We start from the raw sequence: 18310 nt of genomic DNA on the forward strand, positions 1-18310 counted from the left end.
TGTTATTGAGCATCAGTTTTAGATTCAGCATTTAAAGCTTCCAGATGTGCTGTGTTAAGCTGAAAGCGCACATTTATTTTTGGTCTGTTAGCTGAGCATGTAAATCAAGGTTCTAACTACGAATAGCCTTTGAGATTATTGTAAGCTTCGTCTGTGCAATCTTAGATAAAACTTTAATATTGTTTTATTGACAAGTCAATTTGGTACCTATACTAAGCTGAAAACTAGCTACGGGATATATTAACAATTCAGCACCATGGACAGTTCAGTGTTACAAACAGTGTGTTATTTAACAAATGTTAAAAAAACAAAACAATTTTGATCAGGGATTTGAACTAAACACAGTTCATGATAATTACTAACCAAATAATAAAGGTCCACGCCAGGTCCATTAAATAAGTAGAAAGGTGGGCGAATAATGATTGCAAAGTCACAGCACACCACTATCTCCATATACTGTTTTCTGTATATTCATTTTGGACACCTGTCACGTGAGATTGTAGCGTAAACGGTACACAAAATAATATGAAAAAACAACTGTTGTGTACTAGGAAAAAAAAAAATTTGTCTGAACAGTGAGGCATAGACTATTCAACCTAAACAACAGTCTTAGCAAACCCCCCTGTCACAGTACACATTTAATGTAAATTTCACTAGAAATTGATTTCTTTTTTTCTTATTGTAAAGTTAAGCTAAATAATATAACAAACATACATGCCAGGACAGGCAGAGCATTCTCCAATGATATAGTTTTGACAAATTAATTTTGTGGGAAAGAGATGGCCAAAGAATTTTCATTTGCTGTGTTGCAAAGTCAAAATTAAATATACCCATGTGGGCTTTTTCTAATCCTAATTAAGTAAATCTCAATGTCAAACAGAAATACATTATTTAGATTCGAGGATGAATACCTTTGTAAATTAGAAATGTAATCTTTTCATTTTTTTAAAATGTTGCCGAATAAAAAATAGTTTGATGACTGCAAGCATCTCCTGGCCTGCCATCCAGCCTCAGCAGTTCATCCAGGTCGTAAATCAGGTCGCTCACCTGGTTTACAGCCTGCAAACAACTCCCACATCACCACTCGCATCAGTTTTACAACCTTGGTAGTTCTAGCTGACCCAAGGACTGCCCATCAGATTATCAGACAGGCTGTTCACACCGGACAGACCCCTCCATTCCACAACCGGCTGCATCTCAGCCCCCGCATCCGAACCTCTCGGGCTCTTTTCCCCAACACCAGGTAAAGTATACCTTCCTTTTCTGTTTTCAGAGTTCGGGTCTAGAGGTTCTTTGCTCTCATTCATATAGCACAGTTAATGCTCATTAGTGCAGTTTTTTTCCTGTTCGTATAGCTTAGTTTGCTGTTCAAGAGTGGCTAATAAATTGCCAATCTACATTTCTTTGACTTACTTTCTCTTTAGGGAGTACCCCCCGAACCCCCCTCCAGGGAATTACTGTACTTGGAGTTTGCACAATAAGTGCCAGTAATATAATTGAATGTCATGTTATAACTTGTAGCTTTTGATTTAACACTATTACAAGCACCCATCTCGAGAAAATGAAGCTGGTAAAATTACATTACCCAGCATTCCTGAAAGGTGAATATATTTTCGCTCTATCTCACTGCTCCCTCGTGTGGTGTACAGCAGGCAGTACAGGGATCTCCCTGTTTGTTCTGAGTAGATCATCTCCTCTCGTCAGCCTGCTAGACAGCATAGCGGTCGAAGAGGGGGAGGTGTAACGCAGCATTCTGTGGAGCGGGGAAACCGACGGACGAGAATCAATGAAGGTGCATGAAAAAATAAAATAGACGGCGGTGGCTCAAGACATCACAACACCCAAATAGCGGTTACGAGGGTGAAAAGCGTTGATAAGAGACCTGTTTAAGGGGTGAACGCTCACTCATTCAGCTGTACATTCAGAAAGGGCACACCGTTCCTTTGCAAAGATGGGTAACCGAGGTATGGAGGATCTTATTCCTCTAGTGAACCGAATGCAGGATGCCTTCTCCGCTATCGGACAAAATGCCAACCTGGACCTCCCTCAGATCGCTGTGGTCGGTGGCCAGAGTGCCGGAAAGAGCTCGGTGCTGGAGAACTTCGTGGGGAAGTAAGTGTTTCGGTACATATTCAAATCTGTTTATTGAAGCTCTGCTACAAGTCCGTCCACACTGTTAACCAAATCTCTTCCCCTAACACCTCATTCAGCAGTCACGGGTCTAAATCAACCAAAATGCCCTCAAACCTTACATCCAGTATTGCAAATTGAGACAAACTGCACCGCAAAGGTAGCCGAATTGTGATTTTGAAAGGACCAAGGTGCCTGAAAATATTTATCGAATGATGCCGGAAGGAAATCCTAACAGATTATTTTGTTATATAAACCCGACGCACTGCAAATGCTTTACTTGCTGACCAGCTGCTAAGCTGTCCTGTTGTTTATGGGAAAATGCAAAAATGAAAATATGATAAAAACGTAGTTCGACGATCCATGCACATCTTGTACTATGACGTTATCCCTGGACCCTATAACACGATAGTATTTATAACCAAGGTCACATATTTAGGTGGCGAAATATACAGTTTTATGAACAGAGCACGGTCAACATTCTAAATGCAGTTTACACATATGTGCAGTGTGCTGTGTGCATGCGCAAGACATTTTAAACAGACGTATTCCAGGCGACCAAGATTTGGCCATTATTTATCTTGATGAGACTCTGCACATGACGTGCCGCTCAGATGGTTAATATCTGTTTGCTGGTCGACCCTGCGCATCTCAGAAAAAATATTCCGCTATAGTCATTCAGGAAACAGGTGCCCATTAAAAAGATAAGATAAAGATAAAAGCAGATAAACTGCAGCTCAACAGCAGAACAACAACAATAACGGTTAGGATAGCTACTGCTGCTAATACTACTAGCCTACTGTTACTACATCTGATGATGATAATAATAATAATAATAATAATAATAGTCAAAGCTAGTTGGTCTAATTATAAATAGTGGCAGTAGGGTTATTTAGTCGCAGTAGGGCTACAAAACAATTTGTTCCTTTGCCAATTCCAGCACGGCTGTACAGCTTATGAAATTTTAGTAACTGCACCAAGAAAGTGTAATGTGCAGTGTTAATGTTAAGCACACCTCAGCAGTTCTCAGTGCTAATAAAATTGGTATGTTTGTGTATGTCAGTTGGTGAGCCCAAGACGAACTGCGGACGGATTTTATTTTGCTTTCTCACGCTGGTTGCTAGGAGTTTTAGGACATCCAGGCCCATGTGAATGATTCACCGAAATTACATTTGTGACAGGTTTATGCATGTGTACCCCCGCGTCGATTGGGGCCTTTTAAACACATAGCCTATCTGCCATTTTGTCACTCCTGGCTCGGCGAGCTATGGCCAGCTTATAGAGGCCAGTGTTTGTTAAGCCCTGACCTTCAGTAATTTACAAGAGGTTGACTAAAACGACGGTTTGGCGTAACAAGTGAAAATGCGTCTTGTTATAAGGGTTTGTAACAAAAGCATTTTCTGTGTGTTTGCAGTTCGCATTTCTTTAAGCCGCTAGATTTTAGCAAGCACTGCCGTTTGACCTTCTGAGAGAGAGAGAGAGAGAGAGAGAGAGAGAAAGAGAGAGAGAGAGAGACGTCATTCCAGTGGTTGAGCGCAGCATCCTTGGTAGATATACAGCGCATCCGGCATCTTACGCTTCTTCGTGTAGCATGCCAGTTACAGTATCCTCTTCTCCGCGGATCGCCTTGTTTCGCCTTGCTGTTTCGAAAACAGCGAATTTTTTGATATGTCGTATCTTTTCCTCTGCCTGACCTATAAACATTTTTGTTACCAGTTGTTATTTCTAAAGCACCATCATTTAATGTTGTTGTTTTAAAATCCATTGAAACAGATCACCCTTGCATCACAACAAAATGCGTATTTAATAGGATGGCGTCTGTAAACAACACTCCCGTATTAATGTGCAAATCCTTCGTCTATTATGGGTTCACCTAGTCCCAGGTACCGACATCTGTCTTCCTGAGAAACACGATCCATCATAATGTTAAGATCGTGCGCGTTAAACTGCTCCGATTGTTCTTTCCAATAAATATTAGGCCTGTTTCCAGCTACACTGGAGACTTCAGACGTGGACGGTTTCAGTACACTTCAGACCGTTCACGTGCACCTTGTTCGGATGTCAGAATACAGAGGTGTAGTTTCTCGGTACAATTTATGTTCGCAATGAGACCGAATGGTGAACCCGACTCGAGCAGCAGAAGCGTATTAATATGCAGGCCGCGTGCCCGTCCACAGGGGGGCGAGAGAAGGCCTGGATTGGAGGTGACTTTACTCGCGGTAGGGTTCACGCTTGTTATTGTCCTCCCCTTGGACAGCGGCGTCTAGATAAACAACCTGCATGTTCTCAAGGCGCAGCGATCGGTTAACTCGTGGTGTAGATACAAATGATCGTTTAAATTATGTGCTCTCCACTGTTTCTTGGTTCAGTAGATTTTTCCCCCTTTTTTTGTATAAAAGCTATAAAATATCTTCACTCATTTTGTGGGTGACTGGTTCAGTTCCTGTTCTCTGTTGTTGTAAGGATCTTAAACAGTAGTTTTACTCAGATTTTCTACCTCCCGAGTCCATTCCACAGCTGTGTTACTCAGCGCAACCCGTGTGTAAAATGTCCTCAGACTCATCACTGATTTAGCATCTCCGCAGGAAAGACACATGGCAGAATAAGATGCATAAATGATGAATTTGTTCTTTTTGCTGGCACTTGGCACAGCGGGCGGAGTCTGTGATTAGGTAGACCCCATTAGGTTAGCCCCCACCCCCTTCCTTAATGGTGTGGGTTTTTGTTCCTGTGCTCCGAGCAGATCATGCCACTATGATCCTGCACGCGTGTCGTTTGTGTTCTAGCTGCAAGTCTGCAGGGATTTCACGGAGGGCCTTAGTGCATCACTCAAAGCGCGTGCGCTGCGTCTCCACGAAACAGCAGGCTTGCGGCTAATTGCTAACTGACTGCTCCTCTAATAGTTATGTGTCATGTGAGGTAACCATAATCTGAAAAGAGATTTAAAACAGCGTCAAAGGCCAAACTGGAATCGGGTGCATGTGGTAAAGTTAGGAGGTTACGTATGTAAGTAAAATAAGATTATGAATTATTAATGTTTGGCAGTAGCACGGGCCACATCCGACCACATGACAGCAGCATTCAAAATTTTTTGTAACATAAATAAAATTCGGATTATATGAAATCACGAAACAGTATTAAACCACTCACATTTAATAGACCTTTATACCATAAAAATGCATACGTTTCTGTATATAGTCCATTACATTATTGTGTTGTCTGCCTGCGTATAACGCGCTTAATACAAATGACACACTACAAAACATGACACATTTCAATGTGGCACATCATGGAATCATTAAGATTGACTTGCCATGGGCGGGAAAAACAGCTTGACAGCTGGACCATCTTGTTGTGATGAAGCATTTATATTTTCTGTGGCATGAAATACAAAATCCATCCAACTTCGCAGCTGTTCTTAATGGTTTCTCTCGTGTGGATAAATTCTGTAATCTAACTTTGGTTTCAGACAGGCATTTTCAATCAGTAAACCAGAAATGCAGATTATTATAATTTTTTTGAAAATGCAAAAGCTTAAATGAATTCCCAAATAAAAAGTCATTACTGAGGAATGGGCATGAGTATTCGTCGAGGTTTAGCATGCTTGGGGAGCCGTTATTTGGAGGGATTGAGTAACCCCAGCAACAACATCCAGCAGTTAAACGTTCCATCTGGTGGCTGCAGCAGAATTCTACATCTCCGCGGGCTGGTTTACGATGAAAGAGGATTTATCTGCACCCACGGTGAATCACTACGCAGCGAAAATCCCTACCTCGGGGCACAGTGTTCGGCTCCTTGTTTATTTCGTACAACAATATGCGCGTATTTTGCAGGATGTGAACAAAAACGGGAAACAGCGATGAAATGTCACTTTCAAAAGTGGCCAAAACAGCCTTGCATGTAGCCATGGCATTGAGTCTGGAATGCTGCATGAGTAAACTGACCGTGCAATACTCAATATTATATATAGCGCTATTCTAAGAGGATGCCATGCTAAGTTGACAGAAGCAAAGGAGGCACTGACGTCTTGAAAGGCTACCTTCTCTGTGGGAAGTAAGTGCTTTAATATGGGGTGCAGATGATCACTCAGTATCATTAAGTGGCTTGGCATCAGCGGTTCTAAGGATATAGACGTCTCCCAGGCTCAAGCCATGCCAAGATGTGACCGCCATTATGGAACCACCGTAAACCTTCACCATTGCAGTGCTCTTATTTTATCATTTTTGAGTTGGCTGCCTGTATAATAGTGTCTTTTCCCCATGCCCTTGAATCTGTTTCATTTCAGATAAAGGGCCTTCAATAAAAGACAAACAGCGCTCTCTTTTTCTTTCTTTGTTAGTCTTTCTCTCCTTCACTCCTGTCAGTCCTTTTCAGCATCTCCGTCATCTGCCCGTCTGTGCATGCGTACATTTGCGTGTGTGTATGAGTGTGTGTGTGTGTGTTTGTGTGTGTTTACACGAACATGCTCTCTCTCTCTTCCCCCCCCCCCCTCTCTGCCCCCCCCCCCCCTCCCCCCCCCCGCCACCTCTTCCCCCTCTATCTCTCTCTCTGTACTCGTTTAATGCTCTCTTCTGTGGGCTGTAATCTGTTGGCCATCATTAAGCTGCTTGGCGCTTATCCTTTTTACTTTTAATAGAAACGGTCGTCGTCTCGCGGCGGGCGCTCCTCAGTGGTGCTGGGAAGGCTGTCGTACGGCCCGTCTTCCGCGCGGGCCGCCAGCATACGGCCCTTTCCCGCGGTACGCCTCTCTCTGACAGAGAAACGCTTTTCTTTCGCGCGCCATAGACCGTTCCGATCAGTGCACCGTCGGTGAATTGTCATGCGTTACCGCAGCCATGCGTAAAATCTAAAATAATCCTTAGCGTTAATTGAAGGGGTTGTTCGCAGAAACCACCACCGCACAGAACGTTTGGAGCACGTCCCGTGAATCCTACATAGCTCATATTGGTCAGCACTCGCTCCAAAGCTTGGACTTCCCCAGGGAGATGGAATGTGTTTTGTTTTCTGGTATTTCTGGCAACTAGCAAAAAATCATTAAGGATTTTGGCTATGGGGGACAATGGGGTGCGGGGGCATCAAAATTGCCCATGTAGGCTGCATTGCTTCAGTATATATCTAACGGTATAAATGGATGCTGTGTAACAAGTTGTGTAAGTCACTCTGGATATGAGCGTCTGCCTGTAGTGTAATGTAATGTAAACACTACAGCCACCACAATGCAGTACTAATGCAGAGCCAGCATTGGTGGGCAGTGAGGCATATCCATCACAGATGACAACTGGTAACTGGTAGGTCCCTGGCCAGCAGCCGGGGGAGCTGCTTATGCAGCTTATGAATATTAATATGAAGGCGGGGCCAAGCACAGAGCATCCACTGCTACAGTACAGCTCCCTGGCAAGGCCTGCCCCTAATGAATATTTATAAGATGCATCAAATTGGATAAAATTTTTTTTTTTAAAAACACACACATACACAATGTTTGACAGTCCACAGTTTTACATTACAGCATATAGCCTGGAATCGGCATTGGTGCAGTACTGTTTTTCCAAGCAAACATCAAGCTCTGTTGGTCTGACATGAAGGGCTTTTGTTTTGGGGACGTTTCCGCATAATTTAATCTCAGCTAATTTCATTTCATTCAGAACAGGTGCCACCCAATTCTGGAGACTTTTGCTGAGCTGTTGGGCAGAGAGGGCTTCAGAGAAAGGGGACACTGCGCATTTTGTCTTTGATTCTTTTTATTCACCATAGGCCTATTTAACAAGATGGCGACCAAAACCGGATGTAGGGATACTTTGTTTCCGGTTACCGTTGCTACGGACGCAAGTCCATTTCTGACAGCGAAAAATTGAGCCTAAACAGCGACGTGTGTTCTCACAGTCCCTGATAGCTCTGCCAACGTTCACTGTCCGATGTTATCCGCATTGTCGAAGCATTGCCAGTGAACGTTAAGCGGTCTAAACTGGACAAGGGCTATAAATTATTTTTTGAGAAGTTTATATTCGGTTATGAAGGCAAGTATAACGTTAGCTCTGGTTCACCAGAAAGCTAAATAGCTAGCTTGCTAACCACATCAAGTTAGCCGTTTCACTTCGACATAACAAATTCTTTTCTGGAGGCGACTCCATTGTGTTTTCGTAGCGTGAAGCAACATCTGCTGTCCGTTAACAGCGTCTCTGTTCCTCTCGGTTGTCCCGAAAATGAATGAATAGGGAGCCTGACAACTGTGAGGAAAAGCGATTCTGTTAACATTGACGGTCAACAGGGGAGGCAAATGCTATGTAAGTACAATGTTAGGCTCCACAAAATTACTTATGTTATTATACCGAAGTGAAATATCTCTGAATTAAGTTTTGTACTACCGTTACTATTTTGTGACATGTTGTTTGTGCTGTACTTGTTCTAATAAAGATTTATATTGCTTGTCAGATCGCCTGTGTAATGGTGTTCAGTTCACTACCAAGCTGTTTGTTTTCATCGCTGATAAAAACTACCCACACATTTTTAAATCAGCTGATATATCTTAAGTAAGCTTGTCGCAATGTCCGTCAATACATTTTGTAATTACAATTAACAACTAAAATAAACGTGCATCTGCAGTTTCAACATTGAATATCCAAATATGTGCTTGCTAACAAGCTAGCTGGCTAAAACGTAATTTGCTAATCATAACATAACATATAGCTCGCTAACTGATTTTATGACATTCCAAGTTCCAGCGCACGCCAAACTGCGGAGGAAGAGGTCTGCATGCTATTTCGCCGAGGCTCTCAACCAGGCGAACGTTTCCCTGCTCCTGTTTACAACCTGAGACACTTCTCCAAACCGCGCAAAGAGTACAGATGAGCTGCTTAAACTCTGAATAACTCGCGAAGTCGGTGTTTGAGGTGCTATACTTACCTTCATAACCGAATATAAACTTCTCAAAAAAGAATTTATAGCCCTTGTCCAGTTTAGACCGCTTAACGTTCACTGGCAATGCTTCGACAATGCGGATAACATCGGACAGTGAACTTTGGCAGAGCTATCAGGGACTGTGAGAACACACGTCGCTGTTTAGGCTCAATTTTTCGCTGTCAGAAATGGACTTGCGTCCGTAGCAACGGTAACCGGAAACAAAGTATCCCTACATCCGGTTTTGGTCGCCATCTTGTGAAATAGGCCTATTACAGCCAATTGCTCTTGTCATGCCTCAGAATTTAAGTTTTGGGAGACAGGGAAATTCAGCCATGGCAAGTTTTGGTCCAAAAGGGTCAAACAAGTGTTTATTTGGACAGCCTATTGCAGAATGTACATCAGTGATTAAGGGTAGTTTGTGATGTCATTTTTTAGAATGTTCATCTGTGATTAAGCGTCTTTTGTGACATCATTGTCCTGCGATCTATTAAGAATCTATTATGACATTCATATTGTATAGCTTCTATCTGTGGTTAAATTGTCTATTATGACATCTTAATGTAGAAAGATTATCTGTGATTAACGTCTATTGTGACATCATATTTTACAAAGCTCATTTGAGTTTTGTCACAGCACCAAGTCTGTCCTGACCAATCACCTCGCTGGATGATTCGGCTGTCCTTCGTCCTTCCTCCTCCCCCTTCGTTACTCTGCTGTGTCACCATGTCCCCGCAGCTGCAGCAGCAGCAATGAAAAGCAGTGGTGACAGAGAGCAAGGGCTCAATTAGTCAGAGGAGGGATGGCTGATGCTGCCTCAGAACCCGACCCCTCCCCTTTACCCTGTAATCCATCTGCATGGAAACCAAAAGGCTTTCCCTGCCGACGGTTTTGGGTGGGGATCAATACAGGCACGGCCTCACCAGAACAGGCTTCTGACTTTTTTTTTTGGCATCTTTAGTTGCCATTCATTGACTGTCTGCTGCACAACCTTTGACTTCTGGCTCAACAGCCATCTTGCAAATCAGAATCTGAACAGCGTAAACATACACTGCACACAAGCTCAGACTAATGCTGTTGAATACAGACAAAAAGGTTGTCCCACACACTGTTGTCAGATTAATCCTTTGAAGAGTATGTTTTTTGGAATGTTTTTTCAAAATTCTAAGTCAGTGTTCTAGACCTCCATTGGTTTCATTTACTAGTAATGATTGTTGCATCAGCATTAGAATGTTCAGCTAAGAACATTCTAGTCACATGTTTGTGATCTCACACCTTGAAGGTTAAAACCACGCTGTTAATACCAGCTTCCCTGTTTCTCCTTAAAGTGAATGAGCCACAGGCACAAGCTTGTTGATTGATGCTTGAACTGCTGTGCCATAGACCAGGGTTCACTGTTATTGGATGGAGTTACAGTTGATGGAAAGGTCCTAGAAATTCACCTCCTCCGGTTCCTTTCCCAGAACCCTGTGCTCCTGTTGTGCTCAATTATCACAGCAGCAGCAGCATGGGCATGGGCTGGGTGGGGGCAGGGGGGTTGGTGAATGAAAAAGGAAACAGTCTTAATAAAGGATAGCCAGGCTGTGCAAACACAGGCTGCTAACATGCTTTGTTCTCAATGATGATGATGTATTTTTGCTTTGCCTATGCCTAAACCCAGGCATTCACTGTGCCGGAGCTGAGCTTTCTGCATTTAGGGCTTAACTGTGTGTACATATCACTGTGCCGATTCACTGCGCACCAGCACAGAGCGCGTGACTTTCCTGTGTTTGATCATGTGCTGAGGCTTATGGAGAGATGAACTGGGTAGCTCATATCAGGAAATGAGGACGCCATTTTGAACGCATCTGTTCATATTAACTGCGGTGTATCGGTACCTCGAATGCACTACATTGTTATTTTATTGCCATCTAAAATCCAGTTTTCAGGACCCTGGATAGCTCCTGTGAGTCAAATAGGCCCTGTTTCACATTTTTAGATACTTAGCTGACTCTGTTATGCAGAGTGATTTGCAGAACACAAATTGTTTACTCACAGTTCATTTACACAGCTGGATGTTTACTGAAGCAATTCAGGTTTCCTATATTGCACAAGGGTACAACAGTAAGTGCTAATCATGGGAATCGAGCCTGCAACCTGTTTTCCTTCTTGCTCCCGCTTTCGTCCCAGACATGCCCCTCACTGAGTCTGCCCTGCTGTGATTGGTCAGAGTCTGACATGAGCGTGCGGCTGACTGCAGCTGAGGTGTTAACTCTCTCTTGACATCTGAAAGTTTAAATGAATTACAGGCCAGTGGCCATTTTGGAAAAGGTACTTGTTAAGAATGAAATAAAACTGTTTTTTGGGGAAGAATAATGTATGACAATTTGGATAAAACTAAGCCTTTTAATGTCGAAGCGTATATGTGCTGAGCTGTAGTGAGCTATTTATATTGCTATAAATATAGTCACAGTTTACAGAAGGCTCCCGCTACCAAAATAAACCACCAAGATCCGTCTCCTCCTGCTTCTCTCGAACAATACTGTTGCGGGGAAAAACGGGGGGAGCCGACCACTTTCCAGCTTTGAATCTGACCAATCGTAGCAGGGCAGATTCAACGAGGGGGGCGCATTTTGGACAGCGGGTGCAAACCGCCCCACCCCTTGAGCTCCCCAGAATACGCACTCACGGTCCCGTGGTGACTCACCCGCCCACATCGTTAAATCAGGAAATGAAACCGCCGGAACTGCGGCGCGATTTTGGCCCTCCTTCAGCCGGGACGCTTAGTGTGAGCGTTCCTTCCTGTTTACACTGCGTTACATCACATCTATGTGCCAGACGCTTTTATCCAAAGCGGCATGCAATGAGTGCTGAAGGTCATTGGAGCAACTCGAAAAACAGGCCTGATAACGTACAATACCCATTTTGCAACAGTTATTCATAGCCATGAACACATTAAGTCCATTTCACACAGTAAGCATAGGCTGGGTCAGAAAGTTATGGTAAAGTCAAATAGGAGGCATGACGACGAGCTACAATATTAAGATAATAATACAAGTGAAATATAAGTGCTGGATGGAGATACAAGTGCACCATGAAAGTGCTAGAGGACAAGATAGAAGGTTACAATTGATAAGAGTGATCCTAGATTGTGAGTGCCCTGCAGAGTAGTGATAGTTAGTCCAGGTACAGTCTGAAGAGACCACGGCAGAAGATGGGCAGTGATTGAGTGGTTCGTAGGGGGACAGGGAGTTCATTCCACCACTGGGGGGCTAGGGAGGAGAAGCTCAATGGTCGGGACGAGCGAGAACCGTTCACCCGAACCGTTTATACCGCAACCTCAAGCTTAAAGTGTGTTTCTGCCCGTCTCTACACCAGTACTTCACTTCATTCTGCAGTCTGTTCACTGACTGAGACGGGATTGACCTCGAGTGACATCGACCTCGAGTTGATGTGGGAGGGGGGTAAGTGGGGGAAGTGGGAGCAGGGCTGTGGGTTGGCCGCATGGCAGCTGTGATGCTCCAGGAGGGTCTGTTGCCTGGTTGCTTGGTTGCCTGGTTACCCCCATCCGGAGAGTGGGAAAGGTGGTCCCTCAGGGCCCTTGTCCCCGCAGGCCTCCAGTTTCGCCCGTGTGCTGAGGTTACGCCCCCGTGTGCCACTGCTGGTTGTGAGGGGGACATTATTTTGTGGAGGGAGGCACGGTCCGTGTCAAACAATGCAATGATCAATGCATGATTCTAAAAAGAAGGCAGATGACAAACAATTAAGAAAATGAAGAAATTTGCAGAATGAACAAGAGTGAGAGAGAGAGACAGATTGAGACAGACAGACAGAGAGTGAGATAGAGAGAGAGAGAGAGAGAGAGAGAGAGAGAGAGACCGATTGAGACAGAGAGAGAGAGACTGGTACCACAGAGGAGAGGACATGCAATCACTGTGAGAGAGGTGAGGTTGAGACAGAAATACACTTCCTCCTACACTGCAATAAACATACTGAAATTCGCAAGGACTCCTTTAAAAAAAATAAAAACAGTACTTCCAAATTTCACCACACTTCCTGATAATGGCCCATTCTACTGGGTGAAGGACACACAGCCCCAGTAGCTGTTTGTACCTGTCATCGACACAGAAGTGCAATGATTGTCAACATTATTTAATGTTGTCATATGATATACATATTGTATATCATATGACATAAATACGGCAGTATGCGTATGTTGTTGTTTATGTTGTATGTGTGTATGATATGTGAATATTAGTTAATAGGGTGTAGACTTGATTTTTTTGTAATTACTGTTGTTGTTCGTTGTTACACTTGCTTTGGGAACTCAGTCCCTAGAAGAATTAAGAGAAAGAGCAGGACATTGTGCTCTGAAACGGGGATTTTATAGTGATGCAGTGATGAAGACGCTGCTGTGTAGGAGTCCAATCTGAGTGAGTTCTGGCCACATACAGTAAGAAAGAGATCTGATTGGCTCTCAGCATGGATCTAATCTGTCAACCACTTGATACCGAAGAATGGATACTCTCATTGGCTGGTACTAGGCTACACCTCTAATCTGTGTGTCTACGGGTTATTTAGCGAACCCGGCACTGTCTGTGGCTGTGACTGTAATCTGCTGGCCCGCATTTACTGTGAACCGGGCAAAGCCATTAACCCCTCACTGTGTCTTTTGTGATTGAAGGACTCAATCAATGTTCTCTCACTGAACCTGATTTTTTTGGTGGAGAAATCAAATGTGCACGGTAGTTTAGTGTTTTTGGTATTCAGTATATTCTGTACCTGAGCTGAAGTTTCTTCAGACTCTCAATATTCTTTTTTTGTTTGCCTAACCCTTTTCCCTTCTTCCTCCCTGTACGCATTAGCATTACCCACGCATTGCATTGCTGGCTTTTAGCAGACTCTTATCCAGAGCAACTCTTGTGTTTTTTTTTTTTTTTTACATTGCGTGCATTTACACAGCCGGATACATACTGAAGCAATTCAGATTAACCACTTTGAACAAGGGTACCACAGCAGTGTCCTAACTGGGAATTGAACCGACAACGTTTAGAACTCAAAACGCGTATAGGCCTACGCGTTATAAATCGTATATTCTTATAAATCCATTATACTACACAGCGACCACACTCACGTGATGCAGCTGCAGTTGACTACATCCCTCCCCCGCAATTAAATATATCTCACCACCGGTGACGTGTAGGGGCAAGGCCAGACCTAGCGATGTCCCTGTGACAGGACTCCGCTGTGTCTGTGACAGTGCGCTGGCTTCTCCGGGCTATGACTTCGGTTCCTCGATCGGAGCAGAAGCCGGACTACGTGCGATTCGTGATGTTCAGCGCACGTAAAACGGCTGTAGGGCTCCGCCGGTTCGGCGCCCAACCTGACACGATCGCGCCGAATGAGCTCGCTGTCACTCCGGCTCCGTGAATGAGACATAGTACTCTGCTTTACAGGGGGAATCACCCGCCCCGGTGTCCATTATTCATTATGACGAGTCCTGTCAGGAGAGAAAACCTCGTTGGTGATCTCCTGGCTAAACACGCCGTCTGAAATCCCGTAGATATCTTGTTTTCTACTTCCTGTTTAAACAGACTGTAATGGCAGAAGTATCTATCAGGGTTGTATTATGTCTCAGAGTCAGATTCAGAAATCATCTCCGTCTGTTCATTTTGTTCTGATTTATTTTCTGCCACGGTTTGCAGGCAGGAAGATGCTTGTCAGATGATGATATCGCCTCCGTTCATTTTCAATAAGGATTTAAGCGATTATTTGCCTCTGCAAGGCATGTTGGGATAGCTAGTGAAGCGACCGGAAGGAAACACAATTTGATAGCCGTTCAGATTAAAAATCCGACGTGTAAATAGTCTTTTTAAAAATTTTTTATTACGCCCACTAGCGGCCAGGCGATGCCAGGTGACCTCGTCGGAGGATGTGTGGCTTCACTCACAGACCTGTGGGCTCAGGAGCCCTCTAGGGGGTGTGGGAGGGGGTGGGGAAGTGAGTCACGAAATGAGTCTTAGAAAGAAAAAAAAACGCTACTTATCGATATGACACAGTTTCAACTGACCTCACCAGTAAGAATGAAACACGGGTTCTGTTACGTGCAGTGAATTATTTCAGATGCACTTGTGTTGTTTTGACATGAATCAAAAACATTTTATTTCCACACGACAGCAGGGTCACTGCCCATCTTCTGGCACTGTCTGAAAATGTCTGTGAACTGCACCTCGGCTCACCCTGTGCTCATCTGTAAAGGTTTAACATGGGTGTACTAGCTGTACCCGTGCTACCTATGCTAGCACCAAATCCCCTAACCCATTTGCTTCCTAATTATACTACATTTCCCATGTCCCTCTTGCACCTACTATGACATCTAACTTCATGTTGTTAAGATTATTGCACTGATGACTACTATCGGCCATGATGCTGGTGAGTTAGCATGGACGTTGTTTGTTACCTACACCTGAATGCAGACTTATGCAGCTCAAACCATCATGCTAAAGGTCTAAATGGAGGGTAAATACTGGAACATATGTGAGGCAAAATGGTGCTGTGGGTTTGGTCGCAGTCAATGCCTTTTTATATGAAGCCATCAAATCTAATTGGGCTGAAGACCCAGAAGCCCTGGGATCCAAAGAGTGTTTCTCTAGCGGTTTTATTCCAGCTGAAGCAGCTAATTATGAGCCATTAATGGACCTGCAGCAGTGGTTCTGGTTCTGCATTACCATAGGGCATGGATATTCAAATCGGGCCCTCAATGTCCAAATCCAGCCCTGGTTTTCTTTTCTTCCAGGTAATTAACTGAACAATAGCTGCTACTGATTGGCCAGGTTGTATTCATGACTGACTCCCAGGTAAAGGGAGGGTGGGAGACCAGCAGCTTATGGCCCTGGAGGACCTTGATTTGAGTAACTGGGTTGCAGGGTCTGCTGGATCACGGTACTCAGCTCTTAATTTATCAATTAAAGCAGTTCATTGGACAGTTTACTCACCTCACCTGACTTCCAGAGTTTGGATTGGTTTGTTTTGGTGATTGGTTTCAAGGTGAAAAGAAGAACAGGCAGACCCTGCGGGCCTCCAGGATCGGGGCTGAGGGAGATAAGGCTGCGTGGTTCCTTTCTTTCACACTCATTTGAATATGGTTTTAAATTCCCCTTGTTCAGCACTGCTGGGCTCAGCCCTGAACTGCCTACGGACAAGAGGCCTGATCAATGGAGTTTACAATGATGGGGGGGAGGGCTTGTGCCTGCTTGTGTCCGTATGGCTAGGCCATATGGTCAGGTTTTTGTGTGTGTGTGTGTGTGTGTGTGTGTGTGTGTGTGCGTGTGTGTGCGTATGTGTGCAGTGGCCTAGGTTTCGTTTGAACATTGGGGGGACACATTAAGCGGGAGGTCTGGGGGTCCTCCCCCAGGAAATTTTGAGTGTCAATCACTTCATTTACTGCATTCTGGTGAATTTTTATGCACCAATTTGTGCCTTTTCTGCATCAATTTATGGTGGAAATAAAAGTCCTTTCATGTTTTTATTGGGGGGGACAAATGCACGTGTTCTAAATATTGAGGGGGACGTATCCCCTGCGTCCCCCCCAAAATCTACGCCTGTGTGTGTGTGTGTGTGTGTGTGTACGTGTGTGTATGTGTATATGTGTGCATGAGTGAGTGTGCATGTGTGTATGTGTGTGTGTATGAGTGTGCATGTGTGTGTATGAGTGTGAGCGTGTGTGTATGAGTGTGTGCGTGTGTGTGTATGTGTGTGCGTGCATGTATGTGTGTGTGTGTATGACTGTGCACGTGTGTATGAGTGTGTTTGAGTGTGTGCGTGCATGTGTGTGTGTGTGTGAGGAGGAAGGGGTGTTGTAGGGACCAGCAGTCTCTGCCATCTGTCCCATAGAGGGAGTCCCTCAGGGACAGTAGAGTTGAGGGAATGGGAGCAGGAGGCGGAGCTTCACTAAAAGCAGGGCATGCATGGTGCAACTCTTGTGCCCCCAGACAACTGAATTGGAATTAAATAAATCTGAGTTTGTATTTCATCATTTTAAACTGTATATAAAGTTTTGAAATTGAATTACATTGAATTTATATTTCATATTTTGAATTAGTATGCAAACCTTTAAATCAGAATACCGTGATTTGAATCTGAATTTCAGAAAACTTTAACTTGTATGGATCCATTTCAAATTCAAGGTTTTTAGTATTCCTTTTTAGTTCAGTTAAAAGCTGAATTTGAAACTTGCAGGCTCTATTCAAATTTTGACTCTCCAAAAGCTTCACCTCTACAAAAGCTTTTGAATCTCCAAAAGCTTTCAGTTTGTGAGCACCCAGGCACTTAGGAAAAGCAGCTGTTCACAGAGATCATCAGTTTGCTGGAGCGTATCATTTCCTTCTCAATGGCCGCTCATGAGGGCAAGAGGTTTTTAAGAGTTTGAAAAAGATTTAATAATTATGAACAGACAGATAGTACTGCATTGCATCTAAGGTAAAAAGCCTTTCTTCTCGTAGATGACCCCGTTTCCAGGTTACTGTTTGTTGCCATGCACGTTGTCGGGCAGGTGTTCTGAACATAGCAACGAGTGGCCGTCTGGGTCAGCATGACTCTGTGGGACGCCTGGTGTCTTTGTCCTGTTTCCGTCGGCCCAAAATACGGCCAAATTCAGCACCCGAGTGTCACGGGGTTGAGATGCAGCCAGGGACATTTACTTCTCCCCAGTCACCCTATTATAGGTCCAGGCACAATGAATCCATATTTTATAAGATGGAATGGCATTTTCTGTATTAAAAAAGGACCAAAGTCCAGCAACGACTGGTGAGCTGAAAATTGGAGGGGCGCAAAACTTTCCTATAAACTAATCATTGATCTCAACCTGTTTTCATTAATTTTCCTTTATTATCAAGCGTGCCAACAATCAGACTAATCAAATGGCAAGTAGCCTAACACACAGCGTCTTCATACCGTGTTAGGGGGATTAAATCATAAAATCAATTTATCCATTAAAAATCAGTTTTAATCACCAAGTAGTCTACACTTAACAAACAAGATACACCAGTCTGTTATCTACCGTGTTAGCTTTCAGAATAACCAGCAAAAACAAAACCTGCACTTCAAGATTGGTTACAATCTACGCATTGCAGATATTTGCCATAAATAAGAGTGCGGAGAAAGAAGTGCATGTAATCGGGAATAATTTTGATTAAAAATGTGCACAATTTCGTACTGCAAATGAAAATAAATGTAGGCTATAAGGCCTAGGCAACTCGCTAAAACTGCCTATTTGGGGAGAGCTGGCTATATATGATAGTATTGAGTA

General features: G+C 43.8%; 1 protein-coding gene across 10 annotated transcripts in view; it reads left to right on the forward strand.

Moving 5' to 3' along the window:
• The first annotated feature begins 1662 nt into the window (after window positions 1-1662).
• Window positions 1663-18310, forward strand: part of dnm1a (dynamin 1a) — a 79589-nt gene continuing 62941 nt past the window's right edge. For 6 of the 10 annotated variants that reach the window (XM_035392256.1, XM_035392257.1, XM_035392249.1 and 3 more), the window contains exon 1: window positions 1666-2112. In XM_035392256.1, coding sequence (XP_035248147.1) covers window positions 1952-2112 — 161 coding nt within the window. In that variant the 5' untranslated portion in view covers window positions 1666-1951. Of the gene's footprint in view, window positions 2113-18310 lie in introns of all 10 variants that reach the window. The other 4 variants (XM_035392250.1, XM_035392254.1, XM_035392258.1 and 1 more) reach the window with 2 other exon arrangements.

Source organism: Anguilla anguilla, chromosome 14 (assembly GCF_013347855.1).
Source record: "Anguilla anguilla isolate fAngAng1 chromosome 14, fAngAng1.pri, whole genome shotgun sequence".
Classification (NCBI taxonomy): Eukaryota; Metazoa; Chordata; class Actinopteri; order Anguilliformes; family Anguillidae; genus Anguilla; species Anguilla anguilla.